Source organism: Bos mutus, chromosome 27 (genome assembly GCF_027580195.1).
Source record: "Bos mutus isolate GX-2022 chromosome 27, NWIPB_WYAK_1.1, whole genome shotgun sequence".
NCBI lineage: Eukaryota > Metazoa > Chordata > Mammalia > Artiodactyla > Bovidae > Bos > Bos mutus.
Window position 1 is genome coordinate 41,808,777 of NC_091643.1, and position 21,616 is coordinate 41,830,392.

The following is a 21,616-nucleotide window of genomic DNA, read 5'->3' on the forward strand; positions in this document are numbered from 1 at the left end:
TAAGAAATCTGTTACTATACATCACTTCAACTTGGTTCACCAGTGTCTACAAGCAATACTGAAATTTTTAAGAGACAATGTTAATATTATGCCCTAATCAAATGGCAAGCAGGACTCAATTGAAATGACTCTCATTCTGTTTTTGGAGAGAGGTAGCGTATCTACTGCATGTGGATGGACTCAGAGTCCAAGGGCCAAGCTGGTTCACGGCACAAGCAGCAAGAAATAGAAATCTGGGGTTTCTGGAGATCTTTCTCTAGTCCTTTAGAGATGTCGATTCCTCTGGGGATAAATGTCTATGATTCTTCCTGTAACTGTGCATGAATTATTAAATCCTGAAGCTTTGTGCAAACACAGCTCTTTTCACTGACTTGAAAAACTGAATTTGAGAATATCAACATAATAAAAATAAAAAAACAAATACTTTTCAAGTTTCTGACAAGAAGAATATATTTAATATAATGACCTCAGGTAGGTCTAGAAGCTTTAGACATTTAAGTATCAAGTATAGGACTTTCAGCAAAATAATGTATTTCGTGATGCCATCAAGGATTTAACTGATCTTTAAAAAAAAAATAATAACAGAAGGAGCATAAGTAAAACAAGACAGCTGGCAATGGAAAGAATAAATGCCCTTTCAAAAACAGCATGACTTAACTCATCTGTGTGACAATATATAGTTTAGAAAAAGATGAAATCTTTCTAGACTGAGTGATAGAAAAAACAATAAAACAATCATTTTTCTAAAAATTCAACACAGATAAAGTTTAGTAGACATTTGTGTTGGTACATTGTTGTTTTATTGTTTTTCAATGATTCTTACTTCCTTCCTTTAAAAAGTTTCATAATACAAGTTTTTGGGGCAGAGGAAATATTTCTTCAAGCTAATTTTAATATAAACAAGTTCTGTGATTTTAGAACTTTGATAGCTTATTTGATGGAAGACTTTAAAAGCCATGCTATCTGAACTTAGAGGGAAAGTCTGGATAACCTTTAAGCATGAGTCTCTTGTCTGTAGAGTTGATGGCTATAAGCTAATGAGACAGCACACCAGGAAAATCAATGTCATTACTTTATCTTTTATAGGCATTAATCTCCAGTGAGGACAATCTTTCATAACAAAAGTCTTCTGTATAACCAGGAAATAACTCACTGTCAGAATAAAAGGTCTTGGACAAGCTGGGCCATTTCTCTATCCAGCCCTTAATCATCCTCAGAAGGTCTTTGCGTCACAAAGTTTAGTCTTAAAAAATTAGACAGAATATTGACAGCTTTTCAGAATTGAGTCTCAGCCTTCTCCAGAAACTGAGAAATTATTGGTTTCTCTTAAAACTGTTTATATCTAGTTTTCATAATCTAATTTTAGGATTTAAGCATCTCCACTTTTGAAATATGTATTTATTCAACAATCATTTTATTAAGCTAAAAATTCCAGCTTTCTGGTGTTTCTGGAAGAATCAGAAGCTTGGGTTACAGGGGGTGGATTTTAGCAGGACAGCAGGTGGTTACTGTCCCCTGGGCCACTGTCCTACAGGGACCTCACTCTGCTTTGGAGAGAACTTCGGGTCTATTGGCACTTGAGTCTGGCTCCTCTCATGTCAGATTTACTTCTCCAGGTTCCTGTCACAGGAGCACAAACAAAAGGGACACATGTTTGACTCTTTCTGTTTCTCATTTTGAGACCTAGATTTTGTCTGCTGCTTATTTCGTTTTATGTTCCATTGTCATTGATACTCAGACACCTAATTTGACTTCCAAATGCTGAAACAGTTTGAAACATTGGTGATTATCATTATCCGTGGAGCCCTACTCCAGCCGTCACTCTCCGCTGGCCATTGTACCCCAGCCAGTGATAGTTTCTTGTTCCGGCCACCCTGGGCAGTGGTGCTTTTGAAAGCACCACCCTGACACTGTCTCATCCAAGCCCCAAACCAATAAAACAGTAACAACAAAGACTTTGCTTCCTTTTCCCTTCTGCACAAGAGACACTATGGCTAAATAATATGCAGGGCCTTTGACAAGGCAGGAGTAAGGATGGCGGTTCTATCTAAGTGAGTTCAGCAGCTTAGCATATTCCTTTCCTGGTGGTGTTGGGACTATGCATCAGACTGGCGTTGTCAGGTATCTGCATGAGCCCTGAAACCCTATGTGCATGGGACCCTTCTTCTTAATTCTGATCCCCTTTGTGGCAACTTAAAATATCCTTTTGCTTTGTGCTGAAATAGATACACTGTCCTTCTGGGCATCTTGAGTTACAGCTATTTGCATTTCTTAAATAGATAAACAGTTTTCATAAAGGCACAATAAGTAAAGACTGACATTTTATAGAAAAAAAAAGTATTTCAGGAAACTTCCCTTGGCCACTACATGTAAATTCTCAAATGTGTACTGGTTTCCCTCCCGTGTACACACCGGCAGAACTCCATCTGGATTATGTAGAGATTCTGAGGATAAATGATCATGTGAATTTAAAGATGTATCTTCCTCAATGGAAAAGCATTCAGAATGCAAATTTGACAGAAAGACTTAGCAAAACTCACACATTCATTTTATTTTATTTATTTTCGTGAAAAGGAAGAAGTCAAAGTTGGGTGGAAATAGATGAAAACAACCCATGTATTCCTTCGAGTTTCCAGCTCTACTTTTTTTAATGGTCAAAATTTGCATTGTGATATGGGAAGAGAGATTTGTTAGTGTAGAACTCTCTTCACAGATGGCCTTAAATTATTGCTTCACATGAAAACAATATACAGCTCTTGGTACCACAGAGGCTAAATCTTCACTTCTGTCATCTCTTTCTTCGAGTCTCAGAGCTTAGTTTGATGAAGTCATTATGATGATTCATTCTGGAGTTTGTGCTACACACAGAGCAGCTCAGGAACCTCACCCTGGCCCCAGGTGGGACACAGAGCCCAGCTCCGTGAGCAGGAAGGACATGGAAATTTCCAAGCTTGAGATCTGGGCATTTTAGAGGAAGTGGGCCTGGAGGGAGGGACTTGAGTGAACACAGACAATAAGCACCTGGCGGTAGCGAGGGTGGCCCTCCCGGAAGGCCCCAGGTGTGACAAAAGGCAGTGTGGAGACAGGAAAAGCTTACGTGAACTCACTGGAGAATCTAGATGCTGACTGGACGTGTGAGTCAGATGATGATGGCCTGGAGCTCTTTGGAATAAAGACTCTCCTTGTGTTACTGAAAGTGGGGTCTAGCTGCTTGCTGCTTGAAAGCTAATACTCAAGAGGCAAGACTGGTGAAAAGGAAAGTCATTTCAGAGAGTGGCAACAAGGATAGAAGATGGGCTCATGTCCAAAAGCTGATTCCATGACCCCCGCACACACAGACACACTGACACTCAGCAGGCAAGAGCTTTTATCAATGGAGGGGGCAGTACCTACACAAACAGCACAGTCAGCTCTGATGGTCGTCTTGAAGCTGGTCATCAGTGGTCTGATCATGGTCTTCTTGACTGCTTCAAGTACAGTTAGTCTTCAGTTCCAGGGTCAATTTGTTAACATTTCTTTGAGACCAGTTCTAGGAATTGTGACACCTTATGTCATGGCTACAGTCTGGGCGTCGTGTAGTTAACTTCTTCCAGCTGGTGGGGGTTTCAGTATCTTCAGGATATGGTTCAGAAAATTGTCTGCAGCCCTTGAGGAGAAACTGAACGTCCTTGACCTTGTTTAATGGCTAAACTATTATTATTTTTTTCTGTTTGAGTGCTTTCTCACTTCTCTGATTAAGCTTATTATTTGACTAAATTTTTTCTACAGACAAAAGGCAGGTGGAGGAGATGGGGTGAGGGGTGGGGGTTGGGGTGGTGGGGGAAGGACCGTACTGTCCTGCTGGGCTTCAGTCATAAGTATATTAATAGACAGGAACAAATAAAGTGGTAAAACCCCAAGAAACAAACCAGTGGTTAACAGATAAACCCAATCAAGACCCACACGTATTTCCGTGTTTTTAAATTCAGAGTCTTCTTTTTCTTCCTACACGTCAAAGGACATTTAACAACCCTGTCTGTTTCATCAGTGTTTGAACCCCAATACAGATGCCACAGTGACTTCTTTCTACTCACCCCTCCCCTCCTTGCTCACAGGTTTTGACCTAGTGAAATGTGAGGACCCGGGGACCCCTAACTATGGCTACAGGATCCGGGATGAAGGCCACTTCACCGACACGGTCATCCTGTACAGCTGTAACCCGGGCTACGCTATGCACGGCGGGGGCACTTTGACCTGTCTGAGTGGAGACCGGAGAGTGTGGGACAGGCCACTACCTTCCTGTGTAGGTGAGTTGCCTGCAAGTGCGTGCTGGGGGCAGGAAGCCCAGGGTCTTCCGACTTGATTCTCCCAGCACAGGAAGACTTCTATTGCTCTTTCTCCAGTGTGGGTTTAATCCTAATATTTGCGAGAGGCTTTCCTGGTGGCTCAGTGATAAAGAATCCATCTCCCTGCCCATGTAGGAGACCCAGGTTCAGTCCCTGGCTCAGGAAGATCCCCTGGAGGAGGGCATGGCAACCCACTCCAGCATTCTTGCCTGGAGAACCCCATGGACAGAGGAGTCTGGTGGGCTACAGTCCATGGGTCACAAAAAGTGGGACACAACTGAGCCTGAGTGACTAAACAGCAAAGACAATATTGTGAGTGTGTGTGTGTGTGAGTGCATGTGTGTAGGTAGGAAAAACACATCTCCTAGTACTGTTTTATTGAGAAGTAATATTAGATACTATATATAGAAGAAGTAGTAGTAGCATATATAGAAGCATATATAGAATTATATAGAGAGGTATTATTACTTCTTCTATATACAGAATTATTATTAGATACTTCTTCTGTACACAGAAATATCACCAGATTTATAACATGGCCTTTCACTGCTGTTTCACTCTCTTGACTTTGCACAGAGGATACCAACTGGGGAACAAGAAAATTTAGAAAAGCAGTGACAGGAACAGCGAGATACTGTGATTGTTTTCCTGTGATGCAACACGAATGTGATGGTTTGGGCTTTTCAAGGTGGTTAAAGTGAAGCCTGTAAGGCCTGGAGTAAACTTATCCATTTTTTGAATCCATTGCAGCGGAATGTGGGGGGCGGATCCACGCTGCCACTTCAGGACGCATCCTGTCTCCGGGATACCCCGCTCCCTATGACAACAACCTCCACTGCACCTGGGTGGTAGAGGCAGACCCGGGGAAGACCATCAGGTACTCAGTTTATTGGGTTTCAGTGATTTGAGAATCAAAGCATGTCTCCTATTCTTATAGTGAAGACAGTAGTATGTCTCTTATTATCCATGATTAGATTTAAGTTTCTGAGTCAAAGGAAAAAATGTAAACACATGGCCAAATTTTTCATTGTCTTGCATGCTCACTTTGGTATTCCTTTGAAAACTTGTGTTAAGGCATCCAAAGTAAAGATAAAAAGAAATTAAGTACATCAGCTAGCTTTGGCTACATAACAAGTGGCCCCCCAAAATTTAGTCACTGCAAATAATGACTTACGTGCTCATGACTTTCTGAGTTGCTGGGCAGTTCTAGTTGGTTGGGGTGAGTGGTCTAGGAGGGCCTCATGCAGGTGTGGGGACCTTAGCTGGATGATTAAAGGTGGGGGTCTCTCTGCATCAGGTTCTGTTCCTTTAGGAAACTAGTGATGATGGAATTTTCCTAGAAGAAAAACATGGAGGCTTTTCAAACTTCTGTTTGCATCACATTTGCTAATGTTCCATCTGCCAAAACACATCTCGGGGGAAAAAAAATGTTTGAAGAAATATATTCCACCCTTAATGGGAAAAGAATAGTCCTAAATGATGCTATTTTTAAATTAACAAGTAAACCAATGAAAAGTAATTTTTGAAAGTAAATCCTCCATGTGCCAAAAGGGTGTGTCAAAACCACAGTACAGTATGTAAAGCAAGAGGACATTTCAGTTAAAACTAAGTTGTTCTTTAACTGAAGAACACGTTGAGAACATGCATTCTGTAGTCATAGCCCTTAAAGACCCCTTTTTCCTCCCACCATCTCTCCTCTTTCGTTCTTTTGAATGTTAATTAAAATAAACAACAACTCTGTTCGGACTTCCCTGGTGGCTCAGTGGTAGAGAATCCGCCTGCCAATGAGTCACGGGTTTGACCCCTGATCTGGGAAGAGTCCACCTGCCTCAGAGCTCCTAAGCCCATGTGCCACAGCTACCGAGCCTGTGCTTTAGAGCCCCTGCTGAGCAACGAGAGGCCACCACAGTGAGAAGCCTGAGCACCACAGCTAGAGAGTAGCTCCCGCTCTGTGCAACCAGAGAGAAACCTCCTACAGCAATGAAGATCGAGCAGCGGCCACAAATAAACACTTATAAAAAAAGGAGAAGGAAAAAAAAAAAAAACACCCCTGAGCCAGTCTTAACCACTCCCTCCAATCCTCTTCCTGTTTTCTGTGTTATTACACTGACCAGAGTTTAAAAGAATCTGGTCATCAGCTCCTTTAAATATGAGAAATATCTGAAAGAGACATATGCAAAGCAGAAACCTCTTTATGGGGCAAGTGGGTATATGAAAACATTCAGGAACTAGTGGATTTTGTCCTTACTCACAAATGGTTTGCCCAGTAAACTTAGTAAACATATCCTCCTGCAACTTTAATAAGATGGGATGCTCAGGAGTGAGGGGGCCTGCTCATCCCATTTGTTGACACTCTGTTTTTCTTTGATGGCCTCCGTCCTCCCTGAAGTTCACCAGACTTTCTTGACATTTGGTCACATCAACATCTTGGGAGTGAGTTAGACTCACATGGAACAAACTATTACCACTTTCAAACCCTCCAAAATAAATATCCTATCATGTACATGGAACAAGAGGAGGGATTTAGGTAATGTGAATGTTGCAAAAGTAACTCATTTAAATAATTCGTTTAAAAATGGAATTTAGATAATGTAAATGTTGCAAAAGTAACTCATTTAAATAATTCATTTAAAAATTTAAGTGTCCTTAGTTAAGAACAATGATTAATTAGGTAATTGTGCCATCTATTGAGGCACAAATAGGGCATGTTTGAATAAAAGAATTTGAATCTGTATTCTTCATAAAGGGTTCTGCAGATGTCTCAGTGGTAAACAATCTATCTGCCTGCCAATGTAGGAGACTCAGGTTCAGTCCCTGGGTTAGGAATATCCCCTGGAGGAGGAAATGGCAACCCATTCAGTATTTATGCCTGGGAAATTCCATGGACAAAGGAGCTGGCAGGCTACAATCCATGCGGCTGCAAAGAGTTGGATACAACTCAGTGACCCAACAACAAAACTCTTCATAAAAATCAGCAGTCACTTACCAGTGAACTATATAGAATTAAGTATTACTTCTTAACTTTAAATTCCTGAATGCTTGATCTAAATGATGTAAAAGCCGTTACACTGAATTTGATTGTGAAAAACCCTAGGAACCATCTGTGAGTCATGAAATGACTTTACATAAACAGGATATCTTTCCTCTTAGGCAGATTTCAAAATTTTCTACTTCCTTTTTTTATTTATTTTGATTTTAATTGGAGGCTAATTACTTTAAAATATTGTGGTGGTTTTTGCCATACATTCACACGAATCAGCCATGGGTGTACATGTGTTCCCCATCCTGACCCTCCCTCCCTCCTCCCTCCCCATCCCATCTCTCTGGGTCATCCCAGTGCACCAGCCATGGACACCCTATATCATGTATCGAACCTGGACTGGTGATCTATGTCATATATGATAATATACATGTTTCAATGCTATTCTCTCAAATCATTCCACCCTCACCTTCTCCCACAGAGTCCAACAGTCTGTTCTTTACATCTTTGTCTCTTTTGCTATCTTGGACATAGGGTCATCATTACCATCTTTCTAAATTCCATATATCTGCATTAATATACTGTATTGGTGTTTTTCTTTCTGACATAATTCGCTCTGTATAATAGGCTCCAGTTTCATCCACCTCATTAGAACTGATTCAAATGCATTCTTTTTAATAGCTGAGTAATATTCCATTGTGTATATGTACCATCACTTTCTTATCCATTCATCTGCTGATGGACATCTAGGTTGCTTCCATGTCCTGGCTATTGTAAACAGTGCTCCTATGAACATTGGGGTACATGTGTCTCTTTCAATTCTGGTTTCCTCGGTGTGTATGCCCAGCAGTGGGATTACTGGGTCAAAGGGCAGTTCTATTTCCAGGTTTTTAAGGAATCTCCACACTGTTCTCCATAGTGGCTGTACTAGTTTGCATTCCCACCAACAGTGTAAGAGGGTTCCCTTTTCTCCACAACCTCTTCAGCACTTATTGTTTGTAGACTTTTTGACAGCAGCCATTCTGACTGGCGTGAAATGGTACCTCATTGTGGTTTTGATTTGCTTTTCTCTGATAATGAGTGATGTTGAGCATCTTTTCATGTGTTTGTTAGCCATTTGTATGTCTTCTTTGGAGAAATGTCTGTTTAGCTCTCTGGCCCAATTTTTGATTGGGTCACTTATTTTTCTGAAATAGAGCTGCAGGAGTTGCTTGTATATTTTTGAGATTAATTCTTTGTCAGTTGCTTCATTTGCTATTATTTTCTCCCATTCTGAAGGCTGTCTTTTCACATTGCTTATAGTTTCCTTAGTTGTGCAAAAGCTTTTAAGTTTAATTAGGTCCCATTTGTTTATTTTTTGCTTTTATTTCCATTACTCTGGGAAGTGGGTCATAGAGAATCCTGCTGTGATTTATGTCAGAGAGTATTTTGCCTATGTTTTCCTCTAGGAGTTTTATAGTTTCTGGTCTTACATTTAGATCTTTAATCCATTTTGAGTTTATTTTTGTGTATGGTGTTAGAAAGTGTTCTAGTCTCATTCTTTTACAAGTGGTTGACCAGTTTTCCCAGTACCACTTGTTAAAGAGATTGTCTTTTCTCCATTGTATATTCTTGCCTCCTTTGTCAAAGATGAGGTATCCATAGGTGTGTGGATTTATCTCTGGGCTTTCTATTTGGCTCCATTGATCTGTGTTTCTGTCTTTGTGCCAGTACCATACTGTCTTGATGACTGTGGCTTTGTAGTATATTGATTTATGGATTCCTCCAGTTGATTCCTCCAGTTCCATTCTTCTTTCTCAAGATTGCTTTGGCTATTTGAGGTTTTTTGTAATTCCATACAAAATTGTGAAATTATTTTTTCTAATTCTCTGAAAAATATCATTGGTGGCTTGATAAGGATTGCATTGAATCTCTAGATTGCTTTGGGTAGTATACTCATTTTCACTATATTGATTCTTCCAATCCATGAACATGGTATATTTCTCCATCCATTTGTGTCATCTTTGATTTCTTTCATCAGTGTTTTATAGTTTTGAATATATAAGTCTTTTGCTTCTTTAGCTAGATTTATTCCTAAGTATTTTATTCTTTTCATTGCAATGGTGAATGGAATTCTTTCCTTTTTTAATATAATTTTATTTATTTTAATTGGAGGCTAATTACTTTACAATATTGTATTGGTTTTGCCATACATCAACATGGATCCACCATGGGTGTATACATGTTCCCCATCCTGAATCCCCCTCCCACCTCCCTCCCCATACCATCCCTCTGATTTCTCTTTCTGTTTTCTCATTGTTAGTGTATAGGAATGCAAGGGATTTCTGTGTGTTAATTTTATATCCTGCAACTTTACTGTATTCATTGATTAACTCTAGTAATTTTCTGGTGGAGTCTTTAGGGTTTCCTATGTAGAAGATCATGTCATCTGCAAACAGTGAGAGTTTTACTTCTTCTTTTCCAATCTGGATTCTTTTTATTTCTTTTTCTGTTCTGATTGCTGTGGCCAAAACTTCCAAACTATGTTGAATAGTAGTGGTGAGAGTGAGCGTCCTTGTCTTATTCGTGATGTTAGAGGAAATGCTTTCAATTTTTCACCATTGAGGATAATGTTTGTTGTGGGTTTATCATATATGGCTTTTATTATGTTGAGGTATGTTCCTTGTATGCCTGATTTCTAGAGGGTTTTTATCATAAATCGATGTTGAATTTTGTAAAAGGCTTTCTCTGCATCTATTGAGATAATCATATGGTTTTTATCTTTTAATTTGTTAATGTGGTATATCACATTGATTGACTTGCAAATAGTGAAGAATACTTGCATCCCTGGGATAAAGCCCACTTGGTCATGATGTATGATCTTTTTAATGTGTTGTTGGATTCTGTTTGCTAGAATTTTGTTAAGGATTTTTACATCTATGTTCATCAGTGATATTGGCCTGTAGTTTTATTTTTTTGTGGCATCTTTGTCAGGTTTTGATATTAGGGTGATGGTGGCCTCATAGAACGAGTTTGGAAGTTTATCTTCCTCTGCAATTTTCTGGAAGAGTTTGAGTAGGATAAGTGTTAGTGCTTCTCTAAATTTTTGGTAGAATTAAGCTGTGAAGCCATCTTGTCCTGGGCTTTTGTTTATTGGAAGATTTCTGGTAATGGTTTCAATTTCCTTGCTTTTGATGGGTCTGTTAAGATTTTCTATTTCTTCCTGGTTCAGTTTTGGAAAGTTCTACTTTTCTAAGAATTTGTCTGTTTCTTCCAAGTTGTCCATTCTATTGGCATATAATTGCTGATAGTAGTCTCTTATGATCCTTTGTATTTCTGTGTTGTCTGTTGTGATTTCTCCGTTTTCATTTCTAATTTTGTTGATGTGATTCTTCTCCCTTTGTTTCTTGAAGAGTCTGGCTAATAGTTTGTCTATTTTATTTATCTTCTCAAAGAACCAGCTTTTGGCTTTGTTGATTTTTGCTATGGTCTCTTTTGTTTCTTTTGCATTTATTTCTGCCCTAATTTTTGTGATTTCTTTCCTTCTACTAACCCTGGGTTCTTCATTTCTTCCTTTTCTAGTTCTTTAGGTGTAGAGTTAGGTTATTTATTTTATTTCTCTCCTGTTTCTTGAAGTATGCCTGTATTGCTATGAATCTTCCCCTTAGCACTGCTTTTATTGAATCCCATAGGTTTTGGGTTGTTGTTGTTTCATTTTCATTCATTTCTACGCATATTTTGATTTCTTTTGTGATTTGTTGGTTACTCAGAAGTGTGTTGTTTAACTTCCATATGTTTGTATTTTTAATAGTTTTTTCTTGTAGTTGACATCTAATCTTATCACACTGTGATCAGAAAAGATGCTTGAGATGATTTCAATTTTTTGAATTTACCAAGGTTAAATTTATGGAGAAGGTTCTGTGTGCACTTAAGAAAAAGATGAAATTTATTGTTTTAGGGTGAAATGTACTATAGATATCAATTAGGTCTAACTGGTCCATTGTATCATTTATTTATTTTTTTTAATTTTATTTTATTTTTAAACTTTACATAATTGTATTAGTTTTGCCAAATATCAAAATGAATCCACCACAGGTATACATGTGTTCCTCATCCTGAACCCTCCTCCCTCCTCCCTCCCCATACCATCCCTCTGGGTCATCCCAGTGCTCTAGCCCCAAGCATCCAGTATCGTGCATCGAACCTGGACTGGCATCTCATTTCATACATGATATTTTACATGTTTCAATGCCATTCTCCCAAATCTCATTGTATCATTTAAAGTTTGTGTTTCCTTGCTAATTTTCTGTTTAGTTGATCTATCCATAGGTGTGAGTGGGGTATTAAAGTCTCCCACTATTATTGCATTACCATTAATTTCCCCTTTCATACTTGTTAGCATTTGCCTTACATATTGTGGTGCTCCTATGGTGGGTACATATATATTTATGATTGTTATATCTTCTTGGATTGATCCTTTGATCGTTATGTAGTGTCCTTCTTTGTCTCTTTTCATGGCCTTTATTTCAAAGTCTATTTTATCTGCCATGAGTATTGCTACTCCTGCTTTCTTTTGGTCTCCATTTGCATGAAATATCTTTTTCCAGCCCTTCACTTTCAGTCTGTATGAGTCCATAGGTTTGAGGTGAATCTCTTGTAGACAGCATATATAGGGTTCTTGTTTTTGTATCCATTCTACTTCTTAAACATCCTCTTGTGATTTGTTTCCCAAGAACCAGAAAAGAGCACTTATTCCCCTACATGCAAAGCAAGTAACAGACACTCTGCAGGTGAATCTAATACTTAATTAACATTTTAATAAGAAAAGAGATAAGAAATTAATAAAGAATAAGATGAAGTAATAAAAAATATACTTTTTTTAAAATCATGAACTGACTTTGTCATATAACCATTAATGTTCTAGGAAAACAAAAATGTTGCCTACACCAATTTGTTGTTTGGTGAATTTTTTCTTCTTGTGCATATCTTTTAAGTTACTCAGTTTGTAAATGAATCTTTTTATTTAAGGCATAAAATCCTTCCTAATAAGGAAGTTAGGAAGCAAACATCAGCTCTTATAATTAATTTACTCTGTCAATGTCCAACTTTATCCCAAAATGTTTCTGGTGATTTTGGTTCATTAAGAAATTATGTACTACTTTTAGTATGGCAGTCTAGAAAATAACATACTTAAAAGTACATAATATATCATTTTAGATTTAAAATGGTACTGACACCAAGAAAAATTAGAGCTTGGTCTCAGCTTGGATATCTTGTCTAGTTTACCGAATCTTATTTATTTCATTGGTATCAGAGACAATATTATCTCAACTGTTTTCTTGAAAGTGAGGAATATGTCAGTCATGTAGATATGAATTCAGGGATTGATTTATGTATTAAAAATTCTTAATATGAATGGAATGCCTTACCATACATTCTATTATGGTTTGTTAAATGTCAGTGTTTTTCACTCTTAAAGAATAAATAAGCAACAAAATCTCAGAAACTATGAAAGGCTTGGTTCAACATTTCATGCCAATTATTACTGTGTTTATTTTTATTTGGGGGGGGGGCAGAGTGGTTTCTGATGTATTTTGCTATCACTTTTTGTTCAAGATAATAGAAGATGCGAAAATAGTTATTGTTATAGGACACTTGGGTCTAAAAGACGTTTATAATTTTCACACGCATCCTATAAAGCAGTTTCCATAACTAAATTTAATTAAAAGTCTAATCATAAGACACTGCAGTAAATTTAGGCACTTGAAGAGTTATGTGTAAACATGTGTCTGAGACCCAGTACCTTTCATTCTGAGCACAGCTGTCATTTATACAGTATAGGTAGCAGCATTGTAAACACATCCCGCAAACAGCATCAAGATAGTGTTTTGCATAATCATATGTCTATATTGTTCCTTGGCTTTAATTGCTTTTTCACAAGTCTAATTGTCTGGAAAATTCACTTTGAGAATATTTCTGTTCTTTCTTACAAAATTGCATTTGGACATGTAGTTGTTGTTATCGCTGTTGTTGTTTAGTCACTAAGTCATGTCCTACTCTTTGTGACCCCATGAACTACAGCACAAGAAGCTCCTATGTCCTTCACTACCTCCCGGAGTTTGCGCAAATTCATGTCCATTGAATTTGTGATGCTATCTAACCATCTCATCCTCTGCTGCCCGCTTCTGTTGCCTTCAATCTTTCCCAGCATCAGGGGATTCTATTAGAAATAGCTCATGCAGTATTGAAAACATTAGAAGCCTATCAAACATGCATTCTTTACCAGCTGAGCCACCGGGAAAGCTCCAGTGCGGGAGACCCAGGTCCAATCCCTGGGTCGGGAAGATCCCCTGGAGAAGGGAAATGGCAACCCACTCCAATATTCTTGCCTGGAGAATCCCATGGACAGAGGAGCCTGGTGGGCTTACAGTCCATGGGGTCACAAGAGCCAGACATGACTTAGCAACTAAACCACCACCACTAAACATGCATTAAGACTGTCAAAACTGCTCCTGTGCAAACTTTTAAAGAAAGCACAATGTGGATTGTGGTTTGGCTGTGCTGGGCTATATAGAAATTAGGGGAAAGATCTGGTCTGTAGATCTAGGATAATTTTAAATTATTTTTGACCAACTTTCAAGATCCCTGTGAGACACAGACTCAGAAAATGATTCCACTTAACTGGACATTTTTCTCTGAGTTTGAGGTCAAGCTGTGGTAAATGTGCCTGGAGTATGAGTCACAAGTTTTTTGATGACATGACCGACAGGCTCGGGGACAGGAATCAAAACATCTCAAATGCTCCTTTTCTTTTAGGACCACAGTGGGATATCCCATTTATTTTTGTGGATAACATGAGGAAATAGCAGTCAAGAGAATTCCAGCCCTCCAAAGAAAAGAGAGCAGTAGCTCTTCAAAGTCTGCCCCATGTGTGAGGCTGGACCCCAGCACTCCTTAGCTGGAGCCAGGGAAGCAGCTTCAGGGTTTAGGGAACCAGACCAGCCACCTGCAGGGGGTAGGGGGCAGAACCCTGCAGGCACCTCTCATAGGTGCAAGATCCTGATACAAGCAATTGTAGTCACCTTGCTTCATGGAACTACGCCAGTGCCGCAATAAAAGGGTTCATTCACATTTAGTTACCTTTGCAGATGTGCCATGAAGGGTTTCATGAAGCACAGACTTCCTCTTAGCCCTTCAGTCTCAGTACAAACCACAGACACACCTGATCATGCCATGTACCTTCCAGTGCAGGATCACTCACCAGGCATCTGCGCTTAGTTCAAACACAGACAGCAAATCATGTCCTTGGATTTCTTCCTTGTCTCCCAGTAATCCCACTTGACACTACAAAAATGGATCATCAGAAAGGGAACTGGCCAATGAAAATGAAAGTGTAGGAAGAGCTGAAAAGTGATTAACTCTGGAAGTGAAATTCTAATCACAAATGAATGGGGTTTAGGAGAAATAGTTAATTGAGGTGTGGGAGATTGGCATGGCTGCTGTTCCAAAGACAAATGCCTCACAGAAACCCTCCAGACACACCTTCAGGATAACTATTATCATTTCCTCCAAGCCTCTTTACTCCTGATCTTTGTTAATGCTTGTCTTCCTCCAAATGGTGGAGGTTTTTATTTTCAATAATATGTTCTGCTCATCCTTATTTTTCACTCCCCAATCTCCAGTATTCTCCCGACTGAAAAAAAACAGGTATTAATTTATTGATATATCTGTTCATAATAGGCTCTGAAAAAAAAACAATGAGCTGCACGTGAGCCAAAAACTTGTCAGCTCTCCCCTTGTTTGTGTCTTTTCTATCCGTGATGCCCGGTTCCCACTTCATGGGCTGTTACTCTGCTCTTACTCTAACCTTCTCCCTGCCCAGTCTCCCAAATCCACCCTTCACCCCCTCCTGCTCTCAGGCTGCTGCTGCTGCTGCTAAGTCGCTTCAGTCGTGTCCGACTCTATGCAACCCCATAGACGGCAGCTCACCAGGCTCCCCCGTCCCTGGGATTCTCCAGGCAAGAACACTGGAGTGGGTTGCCATTTTCTTCTCCAATGCATGAAAGTGAAAAGTGAAAGTGAAGTCGCTCAGTCGTGTCCGACTCTTAGCGACCCCATGGACTGCAGCCTACCAGGCTCCTCCATCCATGGGATTTTCCAGGCAAGAGTACTGGAGTGGGCTGCCATTGCCTTCTCCGTGCTCTCAGGCATGCCTTGGCTAATCGGCAGGTGTAAGCTCCTTAGACAGACAGAAACACCCTCTGGACTTGGTGTCTGGTCCCCTACGGGTTTGGCCCGATGACTCACGTGCACGTTATGCTCAGCACAGATGAAGTGTGCGGGAGTCTCTGATCCCAGCTTTGTCATCACGGCTCGCTTTCCACCTGTGCTCCTTGCAGTTTCTGACTGTTGCCCCACCTCTAGATTCTTCCCATCCTTGGGGACCGAGTTAAAAGGTGAACCAGAATTTTATTTTTATCATCTCATCTAAAAATAATCTGCTTTCTTCTCTGGACTCAGTGTCTGTCCCACCACCCCTTCCTTCTGAAGTAGGGCTGTCACTACACAGCAAAACATCCAGGCCAGCCTCTTAGTATCAGGGCTCCTCCCTCCCTTCCATACCTGTGTGGCTGCACATCTCGGTAATTCCATGTCTGGAGCCCCCTTGTCCAGACCCCCATGATTCACTGGGCCTGTTATCCGACCATCCTGCCTGGCTTTCTTCCAACCACTGCTCCCACACTTAAGGAACCTGTTTTATTTTTTTAATTATGATATTAGTTTTATATGGTTGAAAAATAAATGTATAGACATCTTCAAAAGCATTTTAAAAAGGCATGCATTTCCCCCATATTGGACGTCATTGTTACCATGTTGACGTATGTCTTATATGGACATTTAAAAATTTTATTTATTCTGTATTAGAGTATAGCCAATTAACAAAATGTGACAGTTTCATGTAAACAGCGAAGGGACTCAGCCATGCATATCAGTTTAGTTCAGCTCAGTTGCTCAGTTGTTTCTGACTCTTTGTGACCATGCATATACATGTATCCATTTTCCCCCAAACTCCCCTCCAATCCACCCTGCCTTACATGAACCTTTACATAAGCTACAGTATGGGTGACCACAATTAAATATTATTTCTCTTGATGGTTGTTTACAAAATTTCTAATTTTCATCATTTCTAGTTTTCCATATTACATGTAATTATATGGCAAATAGCATCACAAGTAAAGCTTTGCTTCTATTGATAATTAACACCTTGGAATAAATTCTTAGAAACATTCTTTCTGGGTCAAATGATTGAATCATGTGTCTTAATACAAATAGCTCTAGCAAACAAAGCTGATCATATTACTTGCCAACTTTAAAAATATACATACTTTGCTCATTATGTGCAGAATAAACTCAAGTTCAGCTTCATGATATTCAAAGTTATTTATTTTCTCAATTTTTGAAATATTAGAAAACTGTGGCAGGAAGATAAAAAGCCTGGAAAGTAGTTTGCTATAATCCTAGATGCAAAAGATAACATCAGTTTAAAATTTGGTGTATAGTTGTGTAACTCTTAAAGGAAACATATATATATATGTATATATATATATATGTTTAATTGTTTAAACAATTAATTAATGTCTACTTGTTTAATTATTTTTGAAAAATAGTATCATACCTTAATATTATTCTGAAGATTTTCTTCAGTCAATAAACATGGTCAAAGTTTTATATCCTTACTTGTAATTCCACCTCATTCTATTTAGTCATGGAAGAAGATTCCATTGCCTGAATGCACCATAATTTATTTAAACTGTACCCTATTGGGATACTCAGATTGTTTTCAGCTTTTCACTGATATCAGCCATGCTAACATCTTCCCAGTATATCACCTCGAGGGTACTTCCTATGATGAATTTCTAAAGCTATACTTGCTGTTTATGCACATTTAAATCTTTATGGCCATTACCAAATTGCTTTTAAAAAGAGAAGATATGGCCTCCAATAGCATATGAAAAAGGTGGAGTCTCCACATTCTCATGGAAACAGAATGAAGTGTCATTATCTTGGCCAATCTGGTAGAAAAGAAAATCTTTACATCATTTTACTTGTTGTAACTTTTGCATTTTCACACTCCTCGTGTGTTCATGAATGTATTTGTTTAGTCACTTTCTGTCTCATCCTCTTATTGGATTATCATTGCTATTTCTCTCTGCCTGACAAGACCCTTCCCAGGCAACTTGAACAGAATAAACATACCTGACACTTTGTTCATCCGGTGCTCTGTCCACATGTATTAAAGCTTGTGACACTGTGCATTGCAAAGTGTATTTTCTCTCTCTTTTCTTATTTTTTAAATTGTGAAAATATGATAACACCTTTACAGGAGACTTGGAAAGTTACAAACAGTTCCACTATATATTACAATTATTTTTAAGTAGATAAATTAAGATCTTTAGTTGGAGTTTCATTACCAAAGTCTCAAAAATTAATGGAATGAATAGACAGAAAAGTAGAAAGATACAGTAGACCAGGAAAGCACAATGAACAAATTCAACATAACTAAGATTTACACAACTTTCACACAATAGCAGGATACAAATTCTGTTCAAGTTCCCATACACTATAAACCAGGAGACACTGTAACACATACAGGGACATAAAACAAGGTGCAAAAATTTCCTGGTCTAAAGGCGTTGAAATCATAGAGTCTGTTCTCTTTATCTCTGTGGAATTATGTTAGAAATCAATATCAAAAGATATGTGAAAATCACCCACATATTTTCAAGTGCAATATGACATTTACTAGGAGAAATCCTTGACTTAACCATGAAAGCCTCAATAAAACAACGAGGGTGATTGCAGAGAATAAAGCATTTAAATGAGAAATTAATATCAAATATAGTTTTTGAAAAATCCAAGTGCTTGAAAATTAAATGTTCAGCAAAGTGTATTTTTTTCTTGAATGATTGTGTCTGAAATAAATAGTAGTTTCTTTAGGATGGTACTTTTTAAAATCAGGTTTTAAACTTTCCCTACCTAGTAGTATAATGTCTGCATATTGACTTTCATTATTTTTAATGAAAAATGACCATTTCTTTATCTATATTAAAATGTTGTTATATCATTGTTGGACTTCCCTGGTGGCTCAGTAATAAAGAATCTGCCTGCCAGTACAGGAGACAGGGGTTCAATCCCTGGGTCAGGAACATGCCCTGGAGAAGGAAATGGCAGCCCACTCCAGTATTCTTGCCTGGAGAACTCCATGGACAGAGAAGCCTGATGGGCTACAGTCCATGGGGTCGCAAAGAGTCAGACATGACTGAGTTACTAAACAAGAACCACAATATCATTTGTGAATTTGCATGGTATTTCCCAAATGGCAAAACTTACAGCCCCAGGGTGGATCTTCATGTGTTTGTCTATGTCTTCTCATTAGCATGGATCGTAGGCACATAAGATTATCCCAATCACAACTGAACGGCTTATTTATCAAAACTCCCAGTGGAGCCAGCAATCAGATCAGAGCCCAGGGTGTGCTCTTTGAGCTCCATTCAGGCTCCATTCATTCTTAAGGATAATGGCTATCTTAACTTCAGAGGCGTTTTTGCCTTACTTTGAACTTTATGAAAATCGAGTTCTCCAGTGTGTCTTGATTTCCTCCACCGTACTTCCCATTGGTACAGGAAAATTATTCCATTGCATTAGTAGACCATGATTTATTCATTCATTCTGTGTGTTGATGGTGTTGTGTTGAGTGTGCTTTCGTGTATTGTGCGGTGATTGTGTGTGTGCTTTTCTCTGGGGCATGCACTGCACTCAGCTGTTGTAGGTGCTGCCAGATGATCTCCTGATGTGGCCACACCTCCGCACTCCCATCACAGTGTGGGTCCCTCCCAGGTACTTCTGCTTTCACTGTGCTTGGCCTTGATGGTCTTTCGTTTTAGTCATTCTAGCAGGTACATAGTTGTTTTAATTTGCTTTTCCCTGATGATTGATCATGGCCATCACTTTTTTATATTTATTGGTCTCTTGAGTATCCTCTTCTATGAATTTTCAGTTGAAGTCTTTTGTCCATCTCTTTTCATATGGGTATACCTGTCTTTTACTTATTGATTTGTATACAGTTTTTATACATCTGAATGCAACCTTTTGTTGGCTCTATATTCAGCAGCTATATTCTTATACTCTGGTCTATCTTTCTGGTTTCATAATGATGTCTTTTGTTAAAGACAAGTTTTCCATTTCAATGAATCAAATTCATTTTGGCTTATTTTTCTTTCATGGCTAGTGTGTTTATCTGTATTCAAATTGAGTTATATCAATTTTTATCTTAACGTTTTTGTGTCCAATTTAAGAAATCTTGCCTCTCCAAAATTATAAAAACATTATCTTAGGATTTTTGAAGAAGACTTATTTTATCTTCCACATTTACATGTCTTCATTCCATCTGGAATTAATTTTTGTGTATTATGAAGAAGACTCAAGGAATTTTTTTTGTCCACAGTGCAGTTCAATTGACCATTTGTTGATAAGCCAGTGTTTCTCCTTTAACTGCAGTGCAATCTTTTTCATGAACCAGATAGTTATATATATAAAACTGTCAACCTGGAATCTATATTCAAACTGCCTATCATCCCTTTACAAGAGTTCCAGTTTTGCAAGTTATTTTGGCTATTCCTTGCAGCTTGTGGGATCTTATTTTCCTGACCAAGGGCTGAACCCTGGCTATGGCAGTGAAAGCCTGGTGTCCTAAGCACTAGACCACCAGGGAATGCCTATGTAATTACTGTGAACACACAAAATACTATTTGATGTATATTCACCAGGCATATATGACTCTTAGGAGAAACTAGTATCCAGCTAGGAACATAGTTTAATACAAACAAAATAAATACATTATTTGGAGACACTGGAAATTGCACAGCACACCTCTTATAATTCTTTATGACTCATAAATCAAACAGGTAACACATCAGTAAGGTTACAGAGGATTTGAACCATGCAATTACTGAACTTACTTAAAGGAGTTATACAGCCTTCAAGTAGAATTTGCACATTCTGTTCAAGTAAATATGAAATATGTACAGATATGATCACAAACTAGAAGAAAGCTAATCAATAAAAATCAATAAAACAGAAAATCACTTTCTTCTATACTCCACATCCTGATCAAAATGTAATATAAATAGAGAAGTATAGTAAGAAAGTAACAAAATGCATTCTCCATCTTGAAAATAAAAGACACATGATTAACAGATTAATGTGAAATTTACAGCCCTAAATGCAAGTATTAGAAAAAGAAGATCACTTGAAGATCAGTAAGTTAAGCTTCCAGATAAGGGAATTTAGAACATAGTATCAAAATAAATTCAAAAAAGTAGAGTGGAAAAGCAGCAAACATAGTAAAATAAATTAATGGAAAAAACAATGTAGAGAATTACCAAAACCACAAACTGATTCTTGAAAAAAGTATCATTGAGTAGAAAAATAACAGACATATTCAGATAAATACAGGAAACCTAAATAACCAATATTAGAAATGGAATAGAAATACACTCCTACAATAGAAATTATTTTTACAACATTGAAGAAAATAATAGATTATATTATGTCAATATATTGGAAAAATCTTCCAGGCAAAAGACAAAACTAGAAAAATGAGCTGATCCACTTAATAAGACTAAAATAACCTTCATATCAAAAACAAGAGCCAGAAATAAAGAGCTGAACTCTAAAATTACTCCTATTTATATAGTAAGAAAAATGACCTGTCTGATCATCTAAACAGGTTTAGAAAAAGTAGTTTAATAGAATTGAATGCATTTTCATGATCAACAGCATAACTAGATAAAAACCTTCCTGGCATAGTGAGCAGCAGGGAATTTTTCTTAAAATGATAAGAGTATGTAATAAAATCTTTCCACAAGAATACAATACCATACACAAACAGTACTAAGAGACGCAGCATGCATCACAGCAGTGGCCAATCTGATGTGATGGGATCATTCAGTCTCGAGCCTCTTCTTCCCTCTCCCTAAGACCTATGATGGTCTCGTCTAGTCCCATGGTTAAAGCCATTTATTTGCTGAACACACAGGTTTACTCTTTCCTTCCAGATTTCCCTGCAAAGCTCCAGATTGGCATGAGCAGCCGGCTGCTCACTGTCCAGCGGGCATCCTGAATTCACAGGCCCAAACCAGAACGTCTGGTCTTCCCACGCCACGACCCCTGTACCTGCACCCTCCCCCGCTCAGCTGTGACTTCCCCATGGTTCTGGTTCCTTATGCACAAACCCTCAAGTGACCTCGCACCCTCTCTTCACCCCACAGGC

At 38.5% G+C, this 21,616-nt stretch overlaps 1 protein-coding gene across 1 annotated transcript in view; it reads left to right on the plus strand.

The window, feature by feature from the left end:
• The window catches only part of CSMD1 (CUB and Sushi multiple domains 1), a 1,688,220-nt gene that overhangs the window by 1,373,225 nt on the left and 293,379 nt on the right, over nucleotides 1–21,616 (plus strand). Inside the window, exons 23-24 of the mRNA XM_070364228.1 lie at nucleotides 4,095–4,286; nucleotides 5,076–5,202. Coding sequence (XP_070220329.1) covers nucleotides 4,095–4,286; nucleotides 5,076–5,202 — 319 coding nt within the window. The remainder of the gene's footprint in view (nucleotides 1–4,094; nucleotides 4,287–5,075; nucleotides 5,203–21,616) is intronic.